The sequence below is a fragment of the Cucurbita pepo genome, chromosome 1, assembly GCF_057944985.1.
Source record: "Cucurbita pepo subsp. pepo isolate OVF chromosome 1, ASM5794498v1, whole genome shotgun sequence".
Lineage (NCBI taxonomy): Eukaryota > Viridiplantae > Streptophyta > Magnoliopsida > Cucurbitales > Cucurbitaceae > Cucurbita > Cucurbita pepo.
The window spans coordinates 465,075-488,967 of NC_141798.1; the positions used below are offsets into that span (position 1 = coordinate 465,075).

At 35.5% G+C, this 23,893-nt stretch overlaps 3 protein-coding genes and 2 long non-coding RNA genes across 8 annotated transcripts; 2 read left to right on the top strand and 3 right to left on the bottom strand.

Annotated features, from left to right (window-relative positions):
- The first annotated feature begins 1,296 nt into the window (after positions 1-1,296).
- On the top strand, positions 1,297-4,843 carry LOC111780647 (cytochrome P450 714A1). The gene is made up of 3 exons (XM_023661113.2): positions 1,297-1,803; positions 3,338-3,815; positions 3,899-4,843. Exons 1-3 carry the CDS (start codon positions 1,506-1,508, stop codon positions 4,707-4,709), a joined length of 1,587 nt encoding a protein of 528 aa, XP_023516881.2. The 5' UTR covers positions 1,297-1,505; the 3' UTR covers positions 4,710-4,843.
- Positions 4,844-5,662: 819 nt separating this feature from the next.
- Positions 5,663-7,235, bottom strand: LOC111780655 (uncharacterized). Its single transcript, XR_015412032.1, has 2 exons — positions 7,009-7,235; positions 5,663-6,916 (listed from the first exon to the last, which is right to left on the bottom strand). It is a non-coding gene; the product is annotated as an uncharacterized LOC111780655 (long non-coding RNA).
- Positions 7,236-8,454: 1,219 nt separating this feature from the next.
- LOC111798071 (uncharacterized) lies at positions 8,455-13,806 on the bottom strand. 2 transcript variants are annotated; one of them, XM_023681030.2, is made up of 8 exons: positions 12,902-13,803; positions 11,909-11,985; positions 11,624-11,792; positions 11,108-11,196; positions 10,816-10,980; positions 10,619-10,696; positions 9,576-9,679; positions 8,455-8,839 (listed from the first exon to the last, which is right to left on the bottom strand). In XM_023681030.2, the coding sequence occupies exons 1-8, from the start codon at positions 13,557-13,559 to the stop codon at positions 8,734-8,736; spliced, it is 1,446 nt and encodes a 481-aa protein (XP_023536798.2). In that variant the 5' UTR covers positions 13,560-13,803; the 3' UTR covers positions 8,455-8,733. The 2 variants fall into 2 exon arrangements, with proteins under 2 accessions (XP_023536798.2, XP_086981784.1); XM_087125658.1 differs by lacking the exon at positions 8,455-8,839 and adding an exon at positions 8,968-9,140 and having other exon boundaries at positions 12,902-13,806.
- A 204-nt stretch (positions 13,807-14,010) lies between these two features.
- Positions 14,011-19,059, top strand: LOC147793752 (uncharacterized). 3 transcript variants are annotated; one of them, XR_015421747.1, is made up of 6 exons: positions 14,011-14,191; positions 14,413-14,572; positions 14,679-14,993; positions 16,698-16,939; positions 17,050-17,188; positions 18,562-19,059. It is a non-coding gene; the product is annotated as an uncharacterized LOC147793752 (long non-coding RNA). The 3 variants fall into 3 exon arrangements; XR_015421745.1 differs by lacking the exon at positions 18,562-19,059 and having other exon boundaries at positions 17,050-17,308; XR_015421746.1 differs by lacking the exons at positions 14,413-14,572; positions 18,562-19,059 and having other exon boundaries at positions 14,046-14,191; positions 17,050-17,308.
- A 1,470-nt stretch (positions 19,060-20,529) lies between these two features.
- WRKY55 (WRKY DNA-binding protein 55) lies at positions 20,530-23,247 on the bottom strand. The gene is made up of 3 exons (XM_023659186.2): positions 22,450-23,247; positions 22,195-22,326; positions 20,530-21,091 (listed from the first exon to the last, which is right to left on the bottom strand). Exons 1-3 carry the CDS (start codon positions 22,809-22,811, stop codon positions 20,671-20,673), a joined length of 915 nt encoding a protein of 304 aa, XP_023514954.2. The 5' UTR covers positions 22,812-23,247; the 3' UTR covers positions 20,530-20,670.
- Positions 23,248-23,893: the final 646 nt, after the last annotated feature.

Here is a 23,893-nt window from a genome sequence, read left to right on the forward strand (position 1 = left end):
AGTGATGGTTCAATGAATATAAATAGATGTACATAGAATTAATATATATATATATTATTATATGAAAAGGGATGGGGATATTGAAAGTGATGTATGAGATATTAAATATTAGGTGTGGAGTTGTTACAATTGTACAGCTATGTGGGGCCTATGCCTCTCCCCTACAACTTCCCACAAAAACGCCTCAAATTAATTTAATTTTTATTTTTTTTGAGTTATTTTTAGATAAATAATAAAGTTAAAGCATTAATTTATTTATATTAGTGAATTAATATATTGATAATTAATTTAAATAAAAAAAAAAAAAAAAAAAAGTTTGGCAAAAGAAAAGAAAAATAATGTGATATATACACCGATTATAGTGATGGTGAAGAGAGAGGGGGTTGGTCCCAATCCAACTCAAGTTTGTAGTCAACCTCTCAACTTCATTGCGTCGCAAATTCAAAGCTTGAATTTTTTTTTATTTAAATATTTTTAATATGAAAATAATTAAATAATATTACGTTGAATTTATCCGCATCTCGAGATTTCAATATTTAATATTAGAGAGATATAATAAATTATTAGAGAATAGTGAGATCTGATAAATTATTGGAGAAGAGTGTCACAACGTAAGAGATCTAAACTTTAACAAATTATAAAAAATACAGTAGGTTTACCGTTCAATTCAACTCGTGAACGATGTATTTTAGATTAAAAAAAATATTTTTTTTGTTAAATAAAAAATTGAAAAAGGATGGATATTATAAATGCGTGACAAATATTTAATACACTATTTAATACACTTTCCTCCATCAATGTTTCCACCCAACTCTCTCCTTCATTCTTATCATTCTTTTTTTTTTTCTTATCCAAACTTAACAGTAATTAATACGACACATTATTATTTCTGTCTTTTATGGTTTGAATTTATTTATATTTTGTGAGTAAAATTTTTATGTATTAATAATCTTAAAATAATAGTTAGTTTAAGGTTTTAGTCGCTAATATTTTCAAGATATAAATTAATTTATTTTAAAAAATTATGATACTCTAACCCATGGAATGTTTTTGAAATAAAATATCAATTTAAAAAAAAAAATTAAAAGAAATTCAGATAATTTTAAAATAAAATAGTAACCATTTCCATCTAAACGAGAGAAATGATGTCGGTTAAAAAGGGGAACAAAATATAGATAAATTTTGGAAAAAAAAAGAGGCGATGCTTGCATTGACGGACCACGAGTGCAAAGAGCTTAACTCGATCATAAACATCGTATATTGAACCGTGTAAAAGTATTGATGTGATTGCCGATAAGATCTCGACCACGGATTGGTAATGATAATAGATCACATGTGAAGTGGGGCTTGTAGTTTTGTTCCTCTCCCTTTTATCCAACGTAGTTTTCACTCCCCATTCACCTCCTTCTCTCTCTTCCATCACTCCCACATTTGACTTTTTCTTTTTCTATATAATACCAACAACCATTCAAGCAATTGAGCGTAACAAAAAGACGGGGGTTGTAATGGGCGGTTTCGGGTCGGTTCTTTTCGCCGCCGTTGCAGTGGCGGTGGTGGCAGTGGTGGTCCATTTTTACTATGGAGTGTGGAGGAGGACGGCGGAGATTAGGAGGAAGCTACGAGCACAGGGAGTGACGGGACCACCGCCCTCACTTCTGTACGGAAACTTGCCGGAGATGCAGAAGATCCAGTTGGAGGCGCCGGCGGCCATGGCTTCTCCGCCACATCATGCGTCGGTGATTGTTGCTCACGATTATACCTCCACTCTCTTCCCTTATTTCGTCAAGTGGAGAAAACAATACGGTATTATTTTATTATTATTATTATTATTATTATTATTATTATTATTATTTTGTTAAATTACAATTAAATTTCCTCGTGTTCATGTTGTGCATATTTTGGTGTCAATTTTTTCTTTAAGAAAACAGATTTAATCATGTAATGTTAACATTAACATAAATAAAATTTCTCAAAATTATTCAATAATTTTTTAAAAAAGTTTTTAACTTTTAAAGTTTAATTTTTAGATAATGAAATGTTATATTAAATAGTGTTGTACGTTTGAAGTTTTCCGAGCTTTGAGAAATGTGAAAGTCGTCTCACTTGGTCAATGAAATTTAAATTAATTATGCTTTTTTTTTTTTTTTTTTTTTATAATTTTAAATGTTAGAATTTTTTCTACTAGTTTAATAAAAATGTCATAAATCGTCCATAAATAAAGACTATTTATAAAAGATTTATTAAAAACTAATTGTAACCTGACTTAAATTCTATTTTTCTTATTTATAATTCAAAATTAAAATATCTATTAAATTTATAATCATTTTTAATAATATTATAATATTATGAGTGGAGATTTTCGATTTATAGCAAATACGGTTCTATTTGATACTCATTTGACTTAGTGTTTTAAATATTTCTTGTTTTTTCGTCATTTATTTATAATAAGCTTTATCTTTATTAAGATAAGTTTTAAATTTTTAGTGACGTTTTAAAAAAAGAAAAATTGAAAAAAATATATATTTTTAGTAGACTACACTTTATTTATTTTATTATTTTTTTAAATATACGTAAATAATAAATAATAAATGAAGAAATTTTATAGATATAAATAGGGTTTATAGGTTTAATTTTCAAATACAAAAAGTCTAAATTGATAAAATCTCCATAAACATTATATTTTATTTTAAAAAAACACCATTTACAATACACTTAAACTTAAAAAAATAAAAATAAAAATAACATTATCATTAATTTTTAACGTTAATATTTTTTTGTTTAAAAATATCATTAAACTTTAAAAAGTTTCATTAATATCCATCTACTTAAAATAAAATATTTAAATTTGTTAATATTACTTTTGAAAGTTCATATATATTTTTAAATGCAGGATACTAATGATTAATCATTAACGAGTAAAAGTATTTTTGAATATTTTTTTTTTAAATTTAAACTATTTTTGAAGTTTTTAAAGAACTTCAGGTGGTTTTGAAATTTTTTAAAAAATTTAGTTATTGAAAATTTAATGGTATTTTTATTTATTTTTAATTTTAATAATATTTTTGAAATAAAATATTAATAATTTTCAACCTTATTTTCTATTTTTATTAATTTATTCCATACAAAAAAAAAAAAAAAAAAAAAAAAACCCTTTAACCTTTTAAATTTAGTTACACAAGCTAATATACTAATTTTATAAACTTGTAATTATTTATTTATTCAAAGTAAATAGAAATCTCTTATTATAATACAATAATATTTATTAATGTTGATAAAAGACTGGGCCGTGGATGAGTAAATAAAGAGGCCCAAAAGTGATCCTAAAATTGGTTGGCAGGCCCATTATACACATACTCGACAGGGACGAGGCAGCATCTGTACGCGAACCACGTGGACCTGGTAAAGGACTTGAGCCTCACCAACCATCTCCACTTGGGCAAGCCCTCCTACGTCACCAAGAAGCTCGCCCCAATCCTCGGCCACAGCGTGGTCCGAGCCAACGGCCCTGTCTGGGCCCTGCAGCGCAAGATCATAGCGCCCGAGTTCTTCATGGACCGGGTCCGGGTCATGGCGGCGCTGATGACCGAGGCGGCGGCTGCGATGCTGCAGAAATGGGAGGGGAGGATCGGCGAAGGAGACGGAGCCACGGCGGAGATCGACGTGGATGAGGCTCTTAGAGAATTCTCGGCGGATGTGATTTCTAGGGCTTGCTTTGGGAGCTCGTATGAGAAGGGGAAGCGGATTTTTTCCAAGCTTAGGGTTCTTCAGAAGCTGCTTAGCGAAGGGAATTTCCTGTTTGGCTACGTTTCTCTCAGGTTCGTTTTTTCTCTTTTTTTTTTTTATTTATTTATTAATTAATTCAAATAAAAATCTAAATTAAAATATAAATTATGAACAGCGACCGATTATTTCAACAAACCAAACACAGAAGAATCAAGAAGCTGGAGAAGGAGATCGAATCATTAATCTGGGAAACAGTTCAACAACGCCAAAAAGAATGCTCCAAAACGTCGTCGGATAAGGATCTCTTGCAGCTCATAATGGAAGCCGCCATGAATGACCCAACCGTAGGCGCCAATTGTAACGAGTCCCCTAAACAGTTCATCGTTGACAACTGCAAGAGTATCTACTTCGCCGGCCATGAGTCCACCGCCGTCGCCGCCACCTGGTCCTTGATGCTCCTCGCTCTCCACCCCGAATGGCAAGACCGTATTCGGTCCGAGTTTACTCAAGCTTGCCCCGACGGTCGTGTCAACATGACAACCATCTCTCAACTCAAATCGGTGAGTATGGTGGTCCAAGAAACATTGCGATTGTACCCACCGGCGGCGTTTGTGGCGAGGGAGACATTTTCTGAGACGCGACTAGGGAACATAGTGATTCCAAAGGGTGTCTACTTATGGACTTTGATTCCGACTTTGCATAGAGAGGTTGAAATATGGGGAGAAAACGCGAATGAGTTTAAGCCAGAACGGTTCGTGAATGGCATAGCCAAGGCTTGCAAGTTTCCTCAAGCGTACGTGCCATTTGGGGCAGGACCTCGACTATGCTTAGGAAAGAACTTTGCGTTGGTTCAGTTGAAGATCATTATTTCTCTGATAGTTTCCAAGTTTAGATTCTCACTATCTCCTGAATATCGTCATTCTCCGTCGTATAGGATGATCGTAGAGCCGGCCAATGGGATGAAGATCATCTTCAAAAGGGTTTAAATTAGGGTTTATCAGAAGTTTAGTGTGAGCTCTTATTTATGAAACAGTACAAGTTTATTAATTATACCAGCTACTAAAATATTTGAATTTTTAATTAAATTAATTAAATGAATTTTAGAAAAGAAAATATATTATGAGATGGGAGACAAAATGATGTAACGTCCAGAAAGGAAATATATAAAAACATGACAGTTGTTTACAATAATATTATAAAAAAAAAAGATATTACTATAAATCCAAGTGGACCAAAACGGCGCGTTTTTATATAAAATCAAACTCATAAAACATAATATATAAATATAAATATAAATATAAATCTTATATTTTATTTACTTTTATAGATTCTTTTTTGATTTGTGGAATTAAAATTTTCAAAATTTCATGGGGGTTTAGATATTTTTTTATATATTTAATTTTGACCTTAGTGTATATCCTCTCGAATGCCACTTCACGTATCTATAATTTAATTTGATAAAATCGAAAGTTATAAAAATGTATATTAACTCAAAATTAATCTCATCAGAGTTCACAGTCAGTTTTTGAGTTATAAAAGTCACAATCAATTTTCGGTTTTCAAAAAGTTCAACCCAACTCAAAAAAAGAAAAAATCTAACCTAATCCGGTTAATCGGGTAATCGAGTCATATGAACGCTCCTAAAAAGCTTAATGGTTTAGTGTAAAGTGTTGAATTAATTTGGGAGGGAAAATGGGAAAAAAAGGAAAGGGAAGAAAGCTGGTGAAGGACTGCCAAATTCTCATGTAACCTAACTTTATCTGCCATCATCAAACATGAAGCTTTTCAAAGGAATAATATTTCCAATTGCCCACTTCTTCCTTCATTTTTTTTTTTTTTTTTTTTTTTTTTTACTAAATTGTGTTGAAATTGCATAATTTTAACCTCTTTGCATGTCTTGATTTTGTTGTTTTTTGATGCACATTTCAGAGGCCTTAACTTTTCTAACCATTTGCTTCAACAAATGGAGCATATGAACAAGTTTCTAATGAAAATGGAACCGAATTGAACCGAACCGAACCGAGCCAACTCGTTATCAAAGCGAATGGTGAGAGATGGGTACCAAAAAGTTACCTTTTTGGGGACAGGGTTTGCTGATAGCTGTGAAAGCCTTGCCTGAAAGAGCACAATCAGAGAGAGTAAAAGTGAAAAAGAATGAAATGGGAACCTCACAAAATGAAGAAAAATGCAATAATTGAGCTAAGTTAGGGTCTCCATACATTCTTACCTCTACATTTGTGGACATTGTTCTAAATCATACCATTATTAAATCATTTCAATCCAAGAAAATCTGAAACGTCTGGAGAGATCTCGAATATTTCAATGTCCAACATCGAAAAGTATCTCGAACTTATTGATTAGGGTAAACAAGGTAAGTTGATTGTCCCAAAAGCCGTCTTGAGCTCATCAGGGTCGACTAGGGCAAACAAGGTCAGTTCATCCTCCCTAAAGTCGTCTCGAACTCATCAGGGTCGACTAGGGCAAACAAGGTCAGTTCATCCTCCCTAAAGTCGTCTCGAACTCATCAGGGTCGACTAGGGCAAACAAGGTCAGTTGATTGTCCCAAAAGCCGTCCTGAGCTTATCAGGGTCGACTAGGGCAAACAAGGTCAGTTCATCCTCCCTAAAGTCGTCTCGAACTCATCAGGGTCGACTAGGGTAAACAAGGTCAGTTGATTGTCCCAAAAGCCGTCCTGAGCTTATCAGGGTCGACTAGGGCAAACAAGGTCAATTCATCCTCCCTAAAGTCGTCTCGAACTCATCAGGGTCGACTAGGGTAAACAAGGTCAGTTGATTGTCCCAAAAGTCGTCCCGAGCTCATCAGGGTCGACTAGGGCTAACAAGGTGAGTTCACCCTCCCAAAAAGTCGTCCGGAACTCATCAGGGTCGGGTAGGGCAAAGAAGGCGAGAGTTGAATTGGGCTAAGAGTTTTATATGGAGAAGTAGGAAAGGAGGAGCTCCCTTCAGTCCAAGCAAAGAAAAAGAGAGAGTGCAAAATATCTCCCGCTTCATTCACGCAGTCACAGTAGAGAGGAAAGAATAGTACTGAGTGTTTGAGTGAATGAGTCGGCAGTTAGTTCAGCAACCCCTTTGAGTCCTTCCATGAGTGGGCTGAGGGAAGCTCTCTCTCTCCATTTCTTCATGCAATATATCCTTCATTACACACTTTTTTGGACATGGGTTGTCTCAAAAACCTCCAAAACAACCAAAACATGACTCTATAATCAACATAATATATACAAACACAAATTCCCAAACAAACAAGAAGAAAGTTAGAAGCTTTAACCTGGAAGAGGCAGCATGATGATGAGTGGAGGACATGAAACCCTAAACAATGGAGGAACAGCGTTTGAAGGGAAAGAGGGAAAAAGAAAGAAGGGTAATAAAGGAGAAAAGAAAAGGGAAATATATGGAGATGATGGGACATAGGCTGCCATGCCATAAGAGTTTGGGACATTAAAGTGAGAGAGACAGAATTTTATAGCTATTTTTATTTTAAATAAAGTAAAAAGTATTTCTTTTTTTTTACATACACATGAAATTATATACTCTGTGAAGATGCTGACTACTTGCACCTCGACAAAAAAATCTTATGGAGCTTCACTGTTTCTTGGGATTGGCTTTAGGCCTTTCCTGTGCAGCTTAGGTGGAGGGCGAAGAAGGCCCCCTTCCGGGGGGCCCGAGCCATCAGTGAGATACCACTCTGGAAGAGCTAGAATTCTAATCTTGTGTCAGGACCTACGGGTCAAGGGACAGTCTCAGGTAGACAGTTTCTATGGGGCGTAGGCCTCCCAAAAGGTAACGGAGGCGTGCAAAGGTTTCCTCGGACCAGACGGAAATTGGCCCTCGAGTGCAAAGGCAGAAAGTTTACGGGTTTATAAATGATTTAATACATAATATCAACGAATTTTAAGTATTTTTATCTCTAACCCATATTGTAATCTAATGATTAGTTGATCTTGTGCTAACTTTTAACTTTTAAGTTTAAGTTTATGGTTTTATCTCTTGATCTCTTTCAACTCTCTCAATCATCTCTATTTGGAAGACATGACTATGGGAAATTGATGCATGTTTACGGGTTTTATGTACATAAAAGTGATATATATCTATGTATGAAAGTGACGTATATCAACTCCACTATACTCGTATTAATCTAAATTATGATTGCACGTGATTTTGTTTTATGGTCTAAGAGGTGGAGTCACTTTCTGAATAATCATAATACTCAACATTCTCTGTATTTGTTAATGAGCCCACGAGAGTCAGGATAGATCTAGATCTTCTTCAAGGGAACCCAACTTTATCATTCTCTAGTTTACCGACAACGATTCTTAAACAAAATAAATAGATATAAGCACTAGTCCGAGACATAAGTATCAAACTTTAAAAAATAAGAACATGAAACAAATAGTTGCATATATACTACTTGGCTTTGATCATTGCAACAAATAGTTCAATTTTGATGATTTCATAACTTCACTGTTCAGAGCACAGAAAAAAGGCCTCAGAAACAGTATGAACAGGTCATAAGATGGTGACGCCTCACACTTGAAACCTGTAGAACAGTACATGAACAACAATTATTTGTGTTTACATAATCACTGCAGACTGAACACATTCAACATGGCAGCTGTTTCCAGGCCTAAACTCTACGGGGAATACTCATCAGTCTTCAAGTAACATGCAGTTTTCACAGTGGGATTCTTTTCGTTAAGAATTAGATTTCATTGAATTTAATGATGAAATGGGATTTTATTAAATCCATCTTCTGTTTGGACATCTAACTCAACTCGTCACAATGATTACAAAGCATTAATATAATACTAATCCAGTTTTGAATTTGACAGCATCTTTAAACTCATCTGGATGTTATGTTATGTTTCCCTTTTTCTTTTTCTCTTCTTTCCCCTTCTCTTTGTTCTTTTTCTTCCCCCCTGTGTCCATCCAATAAACAATATGTTTCTTTGTCAAGCTGATAGAGCTGTTACGTCCAGAAATGCCAAATGGTTGTTTAAAACAACTGGAAGAGTAAGCTGGTCGACCCGTCGCCAAATGTTCGGAGTTCTGCTGGCTTTACCAGCGCCCGGCAGAGAGGGCAAGTTCTTTCTCTTTCAAACCTGAAAACACAAGTACTTGAACCAGTAAATGGAAATGCAATGACATTTGTTAGAGCTAAAACTAATTCCTAAGCACTAGACTTATGCCCAGTCGAAAGAATCGTGCCACTATTAATCAAGATTCAAGGGGTTCTGTCCTTTCTTCATTTTTTTTTTTCTTTTGGTTCCTTCATCTCTGTGCGAACGAGTAGGTCCATTGTCGTGTGCGTGCGCAGGAGTAAATGAAAAAAAATGTGGGCAACACAGCATAGTCTCAGTCAAATAAATGCCGTAGCCATACTAGTCAGACATAGACAATCCCCTGCACTAATAATAAGAATGATATGACCATAGAGATCATTTCTAATATTAATGACTGCAGCATGGTTAAGTCCTAAGGATTCACAAGATACATATGAAGATGGAATGATAACGTGATGTGTTTGGATTTGCAAAAAAACTCTAAAAATTATATACCTCTACTTTATATGATAGGCCATCCAGTAAAAGAATTTAAAAATAAACTGAACTAATTCCTCGATACCTGATGAACAAATTCAGTTTTTCTCAGCCAAGAGCACGACTTTTTGGCTCATAACAAGGTAGATAATTACTGTAGTACCTAAGAGTTCAAATTAGAATGTTTGTCTCCCTGTTATAATCTATATATTGGTCCTATGGAGGTCTGATATGAATATAGTAATGCAATGCTGGTAGTATTCAGAAAACACAAGAGATGTGAAGTCATCATACTGACCATTCAGAAACACAATCTTCACAGAAGATGTGCTTACAGCGTAACAGGATTGGAGCATTCATCTTCTCCTGGCAAATAGCACAGAGGTCTCCCGCAGCACTTACCTGTAAAATAAAGTATAAGGAAGACTTGAAGGAATTTAATTAATGCATGAAGTTACTATTAGATCATGCAATGCTAGAGAAATCACAGGACATAGATACTTATCAGGGAGGAGAGATTACATTCAACTAATCATGTACATAACAATACTAATGTCGAGAACTTTTCCTGCTTCAATGTTGGTGACACGCAGGAAATTACGGGCGCTAATTGCCAAATCACGATTATACTTTTTTTTTTTTAATCTCTTGATGCATCAAAAAAATGAAAAAAGCACACCTCAAAAATAGCATCTCAAGATGTACGGCCTGATACGAGTAACTACAGAAATATAAAAGAAAAAAGCAAATTTTACTTGTACCCCTAAAACTTTCATTGAAATGCAGCTTTTTAACATAAAAACTAAAATTTCAATACCCAACCAAATAAAGACCAAAAGGTATTTAAAATGAATCACTCCAATTAGCCAGAATTATAAAAGGGAAGTAGCAAAGAAAGAAAGAGAGAAAGAAAGAAAAAAAAAGGTTACATATAGAAGAGTCAATCATGTAACTTCAAAAGGTACAAAAGTTATGTCGCCACACCAATGAAAGATAGTGACACATTGGTTTATCTTATCTAAGAAAAATTCTAGGTCACTTCTCCCACCATATCCTGTAGGCTAGTAATAGTATCACGTATTCATGAGAATGTAATGAGGGAATCCCGTTAACATGAACTATAGAGGGAATACCTTGTAACATTAAGAAAGCATTAAAAAAGGAGACATTCAATCATCTTAAAGGGTTCCACAAATATTTATGTTATTTCGTTATTTGCGGGATACATTAAATAGAATGTGAAAACAGATGCGTGAAGTTAAGTGCAAGAAGAAACACAAAGCTGTTTTAAAATGGTAAATTTCGAAAGAGACTACAATAGACAGGTATGTATATACTTGCCTGTTCTGATGTGGCATATGATCCATAATGGACTTCTTTTTGTGATAGAGCCTTAAATGCAGCCACGAATGATTGAATCTAAAGAGAAAATAACAAAATAGATAGTATATGAACAAGGTTGGTTTCCACGAACTATGACATAATATTAAAATTTTTAGTGCTTATTAAGGTATGAATATTCATGTTTTAAACCATACCTTCTCAACAACAGACGTTAGCTTGAAAGTTAAATACAATCCTGTTGTCAGTGATGAAAAAAGGCTCCCTTGATCTTTGTTCAAGAAGAACCGGTACCATACAGGTGTCGGTAATAATGCACGATACAACAGAAGAGTGTATTCCATGAGAGTTAAAATTTGACCCTGAAACATGAATCATAAACAATCAAAGAACTAAAACAAAGTAATTGTCAGACATTTCAATAATATTAATGGTTAATACAAGATAAACACAAAACATGATTAAGCTAAATTTGAGATCTCATAATACCTGCCGGCGAAAATTATGGCCTCTGCCATTCTTGTAGTAAATAAGAAGAAGACATTTGAGAGCCATTGCAACCTGCCTCGCCATCGTATCTGGCATGGCAACACAATAGAGTCCAAAATCAAAGAATGAGAACATTAAAATCAAGTGTATGAAAAATTGTACAAAAAATTGTGAGAGAAATACAACAAAGAAGTTGGAATAAGAGGAAGGTTGAACCATTAAAAAAATAATAATAATAAAAGAAAAAGAAAAAACCACAATATCATTCTTTCAATTTTTGGCAATTATCCTGAATCCTGTCTTAAAAACTATGTTTGCAAGATCCATATAGATAACACAAAGATAATAAACCATATTTATGCCCTTGTTATATCACCATTCAAGCTAACTAATTAGAAATCGCACTGTGACACTTAAGAATTTTCTGCATACATTTTTTGAAGCTCCATTCCATATGTTAATTCAATCATTATATCTACAGAAACTTAATAAGCCAAAGCAAGGGAAAATCTGTACCGTTAACTAAGATTATGAACAAGGCATGCCAAAATGGTGGTACTGTCTTTGGTGGAAGCATGACTAACGGGTGTAGAAGATCATCACTATGGCACCACCAGTAAATTCCAATAACATGAACCAAAAATGCAATAGATGTCCCAGCAAGGACAGAAATTTTCCTCTCCCCCTGAAAAGGAGAGTAAATTCTTCAGTGTATATTTCTTGCAAGTGGATTCTCAGTGAAGTTGAAAAAGAAATAAGGTACTAATAGATAAGATAAGTTTGGGTTTAGGTTTACACCACCTTTAGAGCAGTCTGTTTCTTGACAATATCGTTCGACTTATACATAACAGCTGATATACAAATTGTGATGAAAAAACCTGGAAATATCAAAGAAATAAATTCTCACCAATCAGAAGAATGTTACAGCAAGAGAGTAAAAGGGAGAAGATTACAAGATGATCACTACTTGTCTTTGTGATTACACCTAACAGTGTAATGCAACTCCCTTATTAGGTTAGGTAGTGGAAGATAATTAATGTATATGTCGACTACCAAACAAACGTGTCCAAAAGTATGTTCCAAAGATTTATGGCAAAGTGTCATCTCCAAACCAAATGATCTGATGCTAACATAACTGTTTCCACAGTATTCCTCTACTTCTTTCTCAACACCTTCCTCCCCACTCCCGAGAGCTGCCTTTTCAACGCATATTTATTTTTCAATACATGAAAACATGTGTTAATAGCAGAACCCAATTGTCAACAAAGTTAATCCAGTTATTTTTCTTCATTGAAAATTATATGCATTTGATAGTAAGATAGTTCCAACGCTTTAAAAAAACTCTGGTCTCCAAATTCTTGGATGATTCTATCACTACATCTTACAACAACCGCCTTGCAAGAAACCCTACAATATACTACAGTAGCTTTTACGGCTACAGCGATGCAATTTCAGTACTCAAGTACGGAAAGGAAAAAAAAAAAACATCCGGGGCAATTTACCACACCACACCAGTATTCAAATCAAACATTATCCTCTACAATCACGCTGTAAGTCATCTAAAAGGTATAAGAACTAACGAGGGTGAAATTTTAATAGATACAACGGAAGTCCTGAGTAAACAATGGCCAGCATTCCCACTTAATTAGATCTTAACAAGGACTAGTTACTACCAGCACTATATGAAATTCGATAACGAAAATGAACAATACGTCAAAGTGGTGCCAAGTGCAAAGGGCAATGAAAATCGAAAAATATAATCGGTCCAACAAAAGAGAGGACAAAAGAGAGCACCTTCCAAATGCTGACGGATAAAGACTATCAGCAGTAGCAAAGAGAAAGGAAGAATCTGTTCAATCCACCTGGCAACCTGCTGGATATCGTATCTCTGATAAGACGAATCTCTATTAACACTCTCTTCCACGCCATTTCCAGATTCTGAAACACGACTGCTTCCAGATTGAATAGACGAAGAAGCAGTGGACACCAAAGGAACTCGTTCCTCATCAGGGGATTCCGGCTGATCCCCAGAAACAGGAAGTCCACCATTTTGCTCATAGCCAGCTTGTCCAACCAGAGCCGGAGAAGGATCTTGCTCACCAGACCCAATAATCCTAATCGAAACCTCCCCAGAGGGGCTGGTATTACCGGAGGAGGAGGAGGTGGGACTAGTACTAGAAGAAGAAGAAGAAGAAGAAGTGGTAGTCATCAAGTGATTCTGATTTTGAGAATAAACCCGCAAATCAGGGGTGGCAGAGCCGTTGATTATAGGTTCCGATTCATGAGGAACAGCCCTAGTGGGAAGAATTCCAGAGTAATCCAAAATGACGGACAGAGGCGAACGGAAGAAATTGAGCGAAGGGATCGAGACCCCAAATCTGGAGGAGGTAGGAGAAGTTGTGGGTGAAGAAGAATTGGAATAAGGATCAGAATTGGAAGCCGAGGTCTCCATTGGTAGTGACCAAAAGGCAAAAGGCAAAAGCCCAAAATGATGTTCGACCTTCCCCCTCCTTGCAAAACCTGTACCGATTCAACCCCTTCGAAATCCCACCACCTGAAAGGAAAAAAAACAAGGATGATGGGCAAGAATAAATGTGGCGTTTGGAGCCGGAAATGGCGGTGATCCGGTCGGAAGGGGGCGGAGGGAGGTGGGTCGCCGGGGGAATTTGGGGAAGGAAAAAGGAAACGAAGAAATAGGTTGGGAAAAAAAAAATGGAGAATTGAATGCGAAACGTAGAGAGAGGCAAATAGTGGAGGAGAAGGGAGTGCGCGTGGAAGCCGAGTCTTATCGTATCGTATCGTATCGTAATAATATCGTATCGTATTAGGCACAAAAAATGCGACTAATTCAGCTTAGTCGGCTCGGCGACACATACGAACCAAGCCGACCGTTGAACCGTTGGGTCCTCCTTTTAATTTACTCTTATAATAATAATAATAAAAAAAGTAAATGAAAACTAAATAAAGCAATTTAATTGCCCGCCATAGCTATCAAGAATTCCCACCATGCCTTCAGCCCCACCGCCTTTCGTCTCCTTGTTCGTTACACTCCAGCTCAGGACCTCTTCGATTCGCGCCTTCAAGGTGAAGTTGCCTTCTTCTTCTTCTTCTTCTTCTTCTTGTTCTTCTTTTTCTTATTCTTCTCTAATTGCGATTGCCTTTTCGGAAATGTTATGGAGTTTGATTGTTCGAACTTTCTCCTTTGGAGGCGATGGCGTCTGTTGAAAACTTCATTGCATCTTCCGATTAGAGTGCGGAACAATTCGGATTAAATTAAGGCTACTGACTTTTTGTTTTTCCTCTAGAGAATCGTGTGTATGTTTAGGGAAGAAGGAGAAGGAAAGTGCTTCTTCTTTACTCCTGAAGTTAACAGCAACTTTTTCTTACCTACTCAATAAAGAAGGAACTTGAGAACTTTTCCCCCTTTCCGAAATCACTTTAACCAGGACTCACGGGCAAGAACTTGTAATTTAATCGGCAACTTTTTCCTACCTAATGAATGTGTGTTTGGATTTCATCTGTTTGACTCCGTCCTCGTCAAAATCTAACAAAATGCCTATGTAATTCTCAGCTAGTATGGAAAATCTGCCTAAACTATTGGAAGACATTACGAAGACTTCCATTGTGAGATCCACACTAGTTGGAGAGGGGAACAAAGCATTCCTCATAAGGGTATCAAAACCTCTCCCTCTAGTCGAGGCGTTTTAAAAACCTTGAGCGGAAACCAAAAAGAAAATTTGGAAAAACCCAAAGAGCACAATATCTACTAGCGGTGAGCTTGGGCCATTGCATCCATAAACACAGGTTCAAGGGGTCCCATAAGCCTAGCTCAAAGTATTCAAGCATTTATTGGAGTTGGTTGAGAGCGGCCTGCAGATGTGCACAGGTATTGGTTCTTTCAGATTTTATCCAGTCTCTTTAACTTTGTGTTCGTAATCGTCGTTTCTTAACATGCTCTTTTGTCTAGGCAGAGATCATCTTCCAAATGAATTCTTAAATCATTTCTTGACAATAAAGAAGATTTTATATGAAGGGAATTCACTAAACTCGTACATATAGCTAGTTTACGTGTGAGATTTTTTTTTTTTTTTTTTTTTGTTTTCTGAATCAACCATCCTGATTTGGGCGAGGATGGGTAAGTTGGGACCTTTTCAATTCTAACATCTACAACTGTTATTTGTACATGTTTCTTAGTCACATAGGAGCTCCATCCTTAATCAACATGTCTATAAGGTTATTGATAACCAGTAGTCGCTTGTAAAGGAAGATTCCTACCTGGTTCCTCTCTTTGGGGAGCTTGAACTTCGCTTAAAATATTTCTAAAAGCTGCTTTCTCCTTTATATGTCTTCTTTGTTACCTAGATTTTAGAGGATTCAAACTATCTGTTCTTCCACTGTATAAGCTACTCTGAACCTTGTCATCTTCTTTTACAAGAGTACAGCGTTTGTTGGTGTCATCCTCTGTCCATGATTCCAGCCATTGAACGACTCCCTATTAGGTTAAATCTCTCTGCCAATGTGCGTCAGTATTATTTTTGGGTAACTTGACTTGAAAGAAACCACATGATTTTAAAAAACACAAGCAGCAATCCACCCCCAACCCTCTAAATAAACGCATCAGTCTTAATTAAGATAATGAAAGTAATTTGAGATGTTGTATGTGATGATCGAAGAATAGTCTACAAAACATTCATGTTTTGGCTGACAACGAAGAATGAAACAGCTTACCATTCAGTTTGACATCGTGAGACCACTTCCGGAGCTTACTATAAAGTCTCAAGGTGACCATCTAAAGTCTTGGAGTATTGATCATTGAATGATTGATATTTTTTTTCTTCTCTAAGAAAGAAGAAAGAATTGATATTCGGGATTTAGGTAGTGTTAGGAATCTAACTTATATAAGTCAGTTGATAGATTTAACTAAAAGAATGGGTTGGTTAGAGTATCCAAGATGGGAGATGAGTTTGTTAGCCAAGCCAGCCATGGGAGGAGTTTGACATGGGCAGGAGGTTAAAAATAGGAAGGAAGAAGAGGTGGAGAAGGAATTAGATAGACTTTGGAATTAGTTTATGAGAGAGAGCCCTCGGGAAAAAAAAATATATTAACCATTCTTCTCCATTATAGAGTTCGTTAATTTCATTTGATATGCCTGGTATCATTTGAATGGTTATTTCGCTTTTACCATCTGGCCCAATCCCACGTCCTTCCATAATTAAATGGCTGTGGGATATGTATAGAATGATTGTGGGGTTGGAGTTCAGAGCTTTCTGGGTTAATGTGGTTGAAATTTCTCTTTTTTCTGAACTCTACTCCTCTTCCCTCCCTTCAATGTTAATTTTGAATTTCCATTCTTGGAGTTACAGATATCCATTTTCTTGAACTTGTATTATTTCTCAGCACATTTGACGAAATGCTAGTTGTTTGTAGGAATCCATTAATAAGGATGTTCGCCAATGCCTTAAATTACTTGCCATAAGTTCTAGTCTTATTTTCTTAGACAGCCATTTACAAATTGCAACCACCATTTGTTTGGGACTTCGGAATGGATAGCCACATTTCTTGATGTGTAAATATATATATATACCTACAGGAATAGTTGGGTGTATATCTCCAGAAACATGGGCTGCGATGGACGTATTTTTGGCATCAATTTCATCTGAAGATTATGAACCGATGGCATCTGCCCTCATCCAAATGGGTGCCACGAACAATGACGTCAATGCTGTGGCCTTTGCCAGAGATCTTGGCTCCTTTTGGAATATGCTTTTATTTGATTCATTCAAATTAACTAAAAAAAAACATGTTAGTTTTCTAGAAGGTCATTAAAGTGAGGTAACATCTCTTCTTTTTTCATAAGAATATTCTCCATTTTTTGTCATAGTATATGAACAGAATTTAACAAAAGTATCCTAAATCAATTTGTTCTCATTGTATCAACGCAGGATTTGGATACTGAAATAGCGATAGGAAGGAAAGATTCAACTGCTGTTGCTGCAAATATACTCGTAGACGAGAGGCAAATGAACAAACTTTTGTGTTCGTAGCCGACAAAGTTCATAAACTTCAGGGTACACAGTACAGGTATGCTTTTGCATAGAACATCAGTCCTTAGTCTATATAATCAGAAAGTTTGCGTTTTAGAACCGTAAGTATTGAATACTTCTGAATAATGATCACTAGTAAAATGGTCCTTCCTTGCAACTTGAGTTTTGTATTTTTCATTGAAGTCCTAAAATGAAGTAAGACTGAGAGCCTAGGAAAGAAGAATACATTCATGAACTTCTTGAACCATACATTAAGACAAATTGCTAATTTGGACCACATTTCTCTCCTGTTGCTTTCAAAAACCTATCAAATCTTAAGTACCTTACACAAATTTCAAGGCATCTAGTGCCACAACCCTCATAAAAGTAAGAACATATATATTAAAAGATTTAGAATTTGTCTATCAACGTCATGAGCAATATATTTCACTACACCAAAGAATATTTTTACCTGATTTGGCCACCACGTCCGTTCCACTGATTCTCCGACTTCCACGTCAAACGGTGGCCAGTGTCGCCGCCTCTCTCCCCGCAATATTCTCTATATTTCAAACTCCTCTCCAAAATCTCTCCCCATAACATTAATAAAGTCCATCACTTTATCAACACCCCACCAACACCAACGATGCAAGTCTCACCTTCTTCCACCGCCCATCCGCCGTCGTCTTCCCCAAATTCAGGCCAGTTTCAACGGTTTCCCCTCCATGGCTCCGCCGTCAGGCTGCGGCACCGAGATGTGTTAGTCAGGGTGGCTGGGGGAGCTCTGTGGCGGAGCTGGAGAGAGAATTGTCGGTGGAGGGAGAAGAGTGGCTGAAGCTAGGGAGGCTAGAGGAGAAATGCGGCAGTGGAGGAAAAGGAATGGTGGAGTTGCTTGAATCTTTGGAAAGAGAAGCCATTATGGGGGAAGATGAAGGGCGAGACCCTACTGATTACCATAGGAGGGCTAAGATTTTCAGTACCAGTTCTAGAGTTTTTCAAGCTCTTAAGCAACATTCTGATGATGAATCTGAAGAGAGAGAGAGAGAGAGGAAGAAGAAGGATGAACATGTTCATATGAGATCTTATTCGGAGTTACCAAACTTATTTGACATCACATCAGAGTTCCTTCTTTACAGCTCTTTGAAACACTTCTTTTTCTTATTCATCTCCTCCCAAACCTTCTTCAACCAGCCAAATGGCTGCAAGCTTTTCAGTTTCAAACAGAGAAGAAAAGTATTTATAACCCTTCCCTAGTACCATTAGAGAACAGACAGAAGCAGGAGGTTCCGGAGCTTTGGGCTGAGGAACTTCAACAATCCCTTTTCACCTGTAATCATTTCTTGTATGTTTTTCTATCTGTTAGCTCAACACGAACCATACTTGTACCAAATTTAGTGACACGAATCTTTGTCTGTTCTCATCACTTTTCAGCTCCCTATGTTTCTTAAGTGTCATAAAAACAGAGAGACAGAAGAAAGTCTTCCGATGTGGGAGCATGAAAGTTCATTCAATAAAGAACAAGTTCCAAACGGTATATTACACAGAAGACAGAATAAGTAGGGTGGAGGAAAGGTAATTTGATCTGCTCATTGTATGGTTCCCCTAATACAAACATGAAAAGTTCAAACTGAATTTGGTGAATTTGGAAGATTAAGGTTGTTACCCCTGTTTTAGCGGGTGTAAGATCCTACATCGGTTGGAGAGGTGGACGAACCATTCTTTATAAGAGTGTGAAAACCTTTCAAACCATGAAGCTGACGATAGATACGTAACGGGCTAAAGCAGACAATATCTGCTAGCGATAGGTTTAGACTGTTACAAATGGTATTAGAGTCAAGACACCGAGTGATGTGTTAGCGAGGACACTAGACTCTAAAGAGATGGATTGTAAGATCTCACATCGGTTAGAGAGAGAATGAAGCATTATTTAGTGGAACTTCTTGAATTCCATGATTTGTATCATTTTGTTCATTTCTTGATTAAATCTTTTCATTTTTAAAAAATTGATAATCAATTTATCGAAGGATCGCGACTAATTAGTGCACATTTTTTCTTTTTGAAGTTTGATCTGCTCCATAAAATAATATTTGTTGAAATGTTGCATTCATAAAAGGATAATTTGATCTATTCTCCAACTTTAATTTTTTTAAATAAAATAAAATTTAACTAAATACAAAATTAGGGTCCTAAAAAAATTATATTTGAAGTAAACCCTAAAATTAAATTATAATATAAATAATAATACAACCAACAAATGGGAGACTTATGGTTTGAGGAAATATTAGTGGCAGCCTCTTCCACTATCCGAAGCAATTACTGCCTCCCTACTGCGCTTACGTGTATACGATTACGTCAGCATGCTTACGTCAATTAGCCTACAGTTTTCCTTCCACATAACCCCGTCACTCCATTATTTATTCTCTTATTTTCCTTTTCTTTTAATAACTATTCCTCTTTTTTTGTCATTTAAAATTATAAATTTAGTGATTAAGACTTTTTTTTTCGAGTAAATATTATAACTTAAAAAAATGTTTAATATATTTTCCATCAGAAACTTTCATACTAACTGTTATTATATAAAAAGAAAAAAGAAAATTACATAGTTATATATTTCTAACAATCTTAAGACGAACTAACTTTTTTGTAAAATTAAGGATTTTACAAAAGAAGAACGATCCAGTCACAATGCCATACAGGTTTAGGAACCAGTAAGAATGCTTAGTTACATCGAAATATCATAGACTCTTCTCATCTAATATATAATTGACTTTAATGGCTTTTTTATATCGGTCTAGTCATGATAAATCATGTACTATTAGGAGTTGGTTGGCGACCACCTAAATTACAAAGTCAATTCTCGTTAAAAATCATATTAAAGATGTGGAGAGCGCCCCCATTTTGAATCAACTACGATAGATATATGAGTCCATCATTATAAACTTTTCATTACTGGAGGTTAATTAGCTACCCTCCAATAGCTCCAACATCGTAACCTAGTAATATCATAAACATAAAGGGAGCAACCTTATGCCTAAATCAACAATGATGGTAGTGATGCAACGGAAAATCAGCAAAAAAAAAAAAAAAAAAAAAAAAAAAAAAGAAGTTTCGGGAGACTTTACTCTCACCTAATGAGAATTGACACTCAGTTAGTAGAACTAAGTTTTACTCATCATAATATCTCAAAACATCAAATAATTAGGGTAATACATATCATTCATGTTCATGCATGTGGTCTCATAAATTGATATTCTATGTATGTAACACTAACATTAGGACTCATTTTCATCGATAAAATCTTAAAGGTCATATTCATACTGTCATTTGATCTGAAATTGTTTATAAAACTTCGACAACCAAGTATAATAAAATTGAAAGATATTGTTGTGTGATGCATTACATGTATTAAAATAAAATTCTAAAAAAATATAATTAAAATTCTAAAAAAATATAATTAAAAAAAATTATGGAGCGTATTAAGAATATTTTGAAACAAAATATTAGAGAGCAAAAATTGTAATTTGAAAAATAATAATTGTACTAATTCTTCTTGTTGTCTTTCTCCCACTTGAGATGCTGATGTTGTTCTTCCCCCACATTAGCGCCGAAGATGGAGTCTACACTGTTACTGCTGCCGGTGCCGGAGTTGAACATGGCGTCCACCATGTCCAACACCGGAAACTGATCGCCGACGTCTTTGCTGGACCGGATGGTAGCCGGACCCCCGTACTCCATCGAAAGCCATCCGGCAGAGGGGGGAGGAAACTGGGTCATGTGTAGCCCGGCAACTTCCGGCAGCGGCGATGGCGGTGGTGGAGCGGAGGGGGCGGTGGCGGACATGTGGCACGTGTGGTCACCAAGGTAGGCGACTTCGAACGTGTGGGGATCGTGATCGAGGCGCTGCACGTGCTTTTTGGCTGGGCAGTGGTAGAGCTTCTGGTGGGTGCATCTGAAGTAGCCTCTGCAACATTTTATTTATTTATTTATTTATTTATTTTGTGAAAATTAAATATTTAATAATAAATTTAATTATTGAAATTAGTTAGTAAAATGTGAGTGGTTAATCAAATAAAATTAAAATTTGAAAATAGAAAGGGTTTATTAATAATAGATAAAGACATTTAATAATAAACAAATAATAATAATAATAATATTGAAGAATTATTGACCGAAGAATGAGTCAGAAAGTCAACAAAGGTGTCCCACATTTGTTTTCAATTAAATCGGTCAAACCTTCGATTATTTTATAAATCAATTTCCCCTAACAAAATTAAAAAATAATTTTTTTTTGTTTCACTGAAAAAAAAAAATCTTTGTTTTAAATAAAAAAATCGTTTTATAAATTTTAAATTTCCAAAGAATAAATATAAATTTACAACTTGTAATTTTTATTCATAAATATTAAATTAGCAACTTAATTAGTTAGTTAATTTGAATTATTATTATTTTATATTGATTTAAGATTTTTTTTTTTAATAGTTGGACTGTATAAGAGCCTTACATCACCATTATTAGATATTATTCATTTTAGCTAGTTACCTATAGTCGTCAGCTTCACGATTTAAAAGAAAAAAAAAATCACTCTCCACCCCTATATGGGAGAGGTTTCATCTCATTGGGGGTCAGCGTCCTCGCTGGTATACCGCCTAGTTTCTAACTCTAATAACATTTATAATAGTCTGATGCCACCGCTAGTAGATATTATCTGCTTTGGTTCGTTACATGTTGTTTTCATCTTACGATTTTAAAACGTGTGTCATTTAGGGAGAGATTTCCACACCTTACACGAAATTATTAGTTTTTCTCTCCAACCAACGTGGGAACTCAAGTTGAATATTATGATTAAAGGTTTTATTTACTTTTTGGTTTATTATTTGTTAAAATGAAAACTTTTAATAATAAATGAAGTTATTCTAATTCAACTTAAATATTTAAATATGTGTTTGTGAATAATAATTTCAACTTTTTTTTGAATTATTTGTGTTGTTATGATTTTAATTTGAATAAATAAATAAAATCTTAAGCCAAATTTAGCAACGTAATTAAATTAGTAACAAAACAAACCTGGGAAACCTGGAGCCAAGAATCTCCTTCTGTCCATATTTCCGCCATGTGAAGCCGTCGTCCGGTGGCAGCTCTGTGTTTCCGATGCGCGGCGCCGCCACTCTCACCGTCCTCTTCGCCATTCCATCTTTTCTGGTTAAACCCATTTCACAAAAAAACAATCTCTTTTACTTTTACTTTTTTTACTTAACTTTTTTTACTTTTACTTTTACTTTTACTTTCGAATGAATAAAGAATTCATAATTTAACCAATACCGTCTTCGAGCCTTGGTTGACGTGGAAGAATAAGAAGAATAAGAAGAATAAGAAGAAGAAGAAGAACCAAAACGCATTGGCGGTAGATTCCCGGAATCGTCGAACGGCGGCGGCGGCGGCGGCCTGATCTGAATCCGCGGCAAGTCCATAGATTGGGAGGTACTGGTCCTGAGGCACTCGTTTTGAGGGCGACTGAGGCGCTCCTTGGCGGCGGAGAAAACACCCAAAATCTCATCACAAAAACGAGCGAGGAAATTAATATTATTGCGGAAATTCAAAGGATTGGATTCAAAATCTCTGGCCAAGGAACACCCTCGAAGAATCAAAGAAAGGGCCTCCTCCATGCCCGGATTTACCTCCATAGCCCACAATAATGGAGAGAAATTGAAGATCGCCAACAAATATATATATATATGTATGTATGGTATGGTATGGTATGGTATGGTATGTATGTATGGTATGGCATGTTGGATGAAAAGGGTACAAAAATGAATGAATTGAATAAAATAAAGAGGTGGTGGTTATTACTGGGAAAAAGGGGGAATTGGTCTACAGGAAGACTTTGGGCTTCTTCAGTTCTTCTTCTTCCATTCAAAAAGATTCTTCCTATTGGGGTTTGAAGGGTTTTACAATATTTTGACCAAAGACTAAGTACAATTATGGAGTTTTCTTTTTTTTTTTTTTTTCTTTTTCCTACGTGGAAAAATATTTTTGTTATTACGTTGTAAGAAAGGGAGAAACTATCTTATGTGGCCACTGTCGCGTGGATACGTCTTAACAACTATGGTATTTGTTTATGACTTTTATTTGAATCTTTTTTATTTTTTTTAACATTTTAAAATTTAAATGAGATTCATAGTAGGGTGTATTTCTATATTATTATTATTATTTTTTTTTTTTGAAGTTTAAGGTCATTTTTAAATTTTTTTTTTTTAAAGATTTAAATGTGTGAAAAGCTAAAGTTTTGTGAGGGAAATTGTGTTAGCATTTGCAACTTTTAATTTGATGACTTCTTCTTCTGCTCCTATTGGTTGTAGTGTGTGTGAAGGAAGGGTTAAACTATGTCTCAATTGAAACAAGGAATTGGTGTGCTTTTGTGGGGCCTCATGCCCTACTTTTCTTCAACCTTTTCTAAGAGCATATTTATCTTTAAAAGGGCAAAATCGTCCATCAATTACTATTTTATTTCTTATCGTATAAGTTTGGTCTCTCAAGTTTTAATAGTTGTGCCCATTTATCTCCATATGTAGGAGTGTTCAAGAAAACGATTGAAAAGATTGAATGGTTTGGTTCGGTCAACAGTTTTATCTATTATATTTCTTTTTTAAAAAAATAACACATCTCTAGATTGTACCACCATGGTCACAAGTTAGATGACATGCATTTTGATTTTTTAGTCATAAGCTAGATGGTTCATATTTAATATTGATCCCAAGTTGGATAG

Coding starts and splice junctions, on each gene's coding strand:
- WRKY55 (XM_023659186.2), bottom strand. CDS start 22,811: ATGGAGGTAAATCCGGGCATGGAGGAGGCCCTTTCTTTGATTCTTCGA. Junction 22,327..22,449: donor TCAACCAAGGCTCGAAGACG/GTATTGGTTAAA, acceptor GGGTTTAACCAG/AAAAGATGGAATGGCGAAGA. Junction 21,092..22,194: donor CTTGGCTCCAGGTTTCCCAG/GTTTGTTTTGTT, acceptor AAAATGTTGCAG/AGGCTACTTCAGATGCACCC.
- LOC111780647 (XM_023661113.2), top strand. CDS start 1,506: ATGGGCGGTTTCGGGTCGGTTCTTTTCGCCGCCGTTGCAGTGGCGGTG. Junction 1,804..3,337: donor CAAGTGGAGAAAACAATACG/GTATTATTTTAT, acceptor ATTGGTTGGCAG/GCCCATTATACACATACTCG. Junction 3,816..3,898: donor TTTGGCTACGTTTCTCTCAG/GTTCGTTTTTTC, acceptor AATTATGAACAG/CGACCGATTATTTCAACAAA.
- LOC111798071 (XM_023681030.2), bottom strand. CDS start 13,559: ATGGAGACCTCGGCTTCCAATTCTGATCCTTATTCCAATTCTTCTTCA. Junction 11,793..11,908: donor AGAAACAGACTGCTCTAAAG/GTGGTGTAAACC, acceptor TCTCCTTTTCAG/GGGGAGAGGAAAATTTCTGT. Junction 11,197..11,623: donor GTTCATAATCTTAGTTAACG/GTACAGATTTTC, acceptor TTGCCATGCCAG/ATACGATGGCGAGGCAGGTT.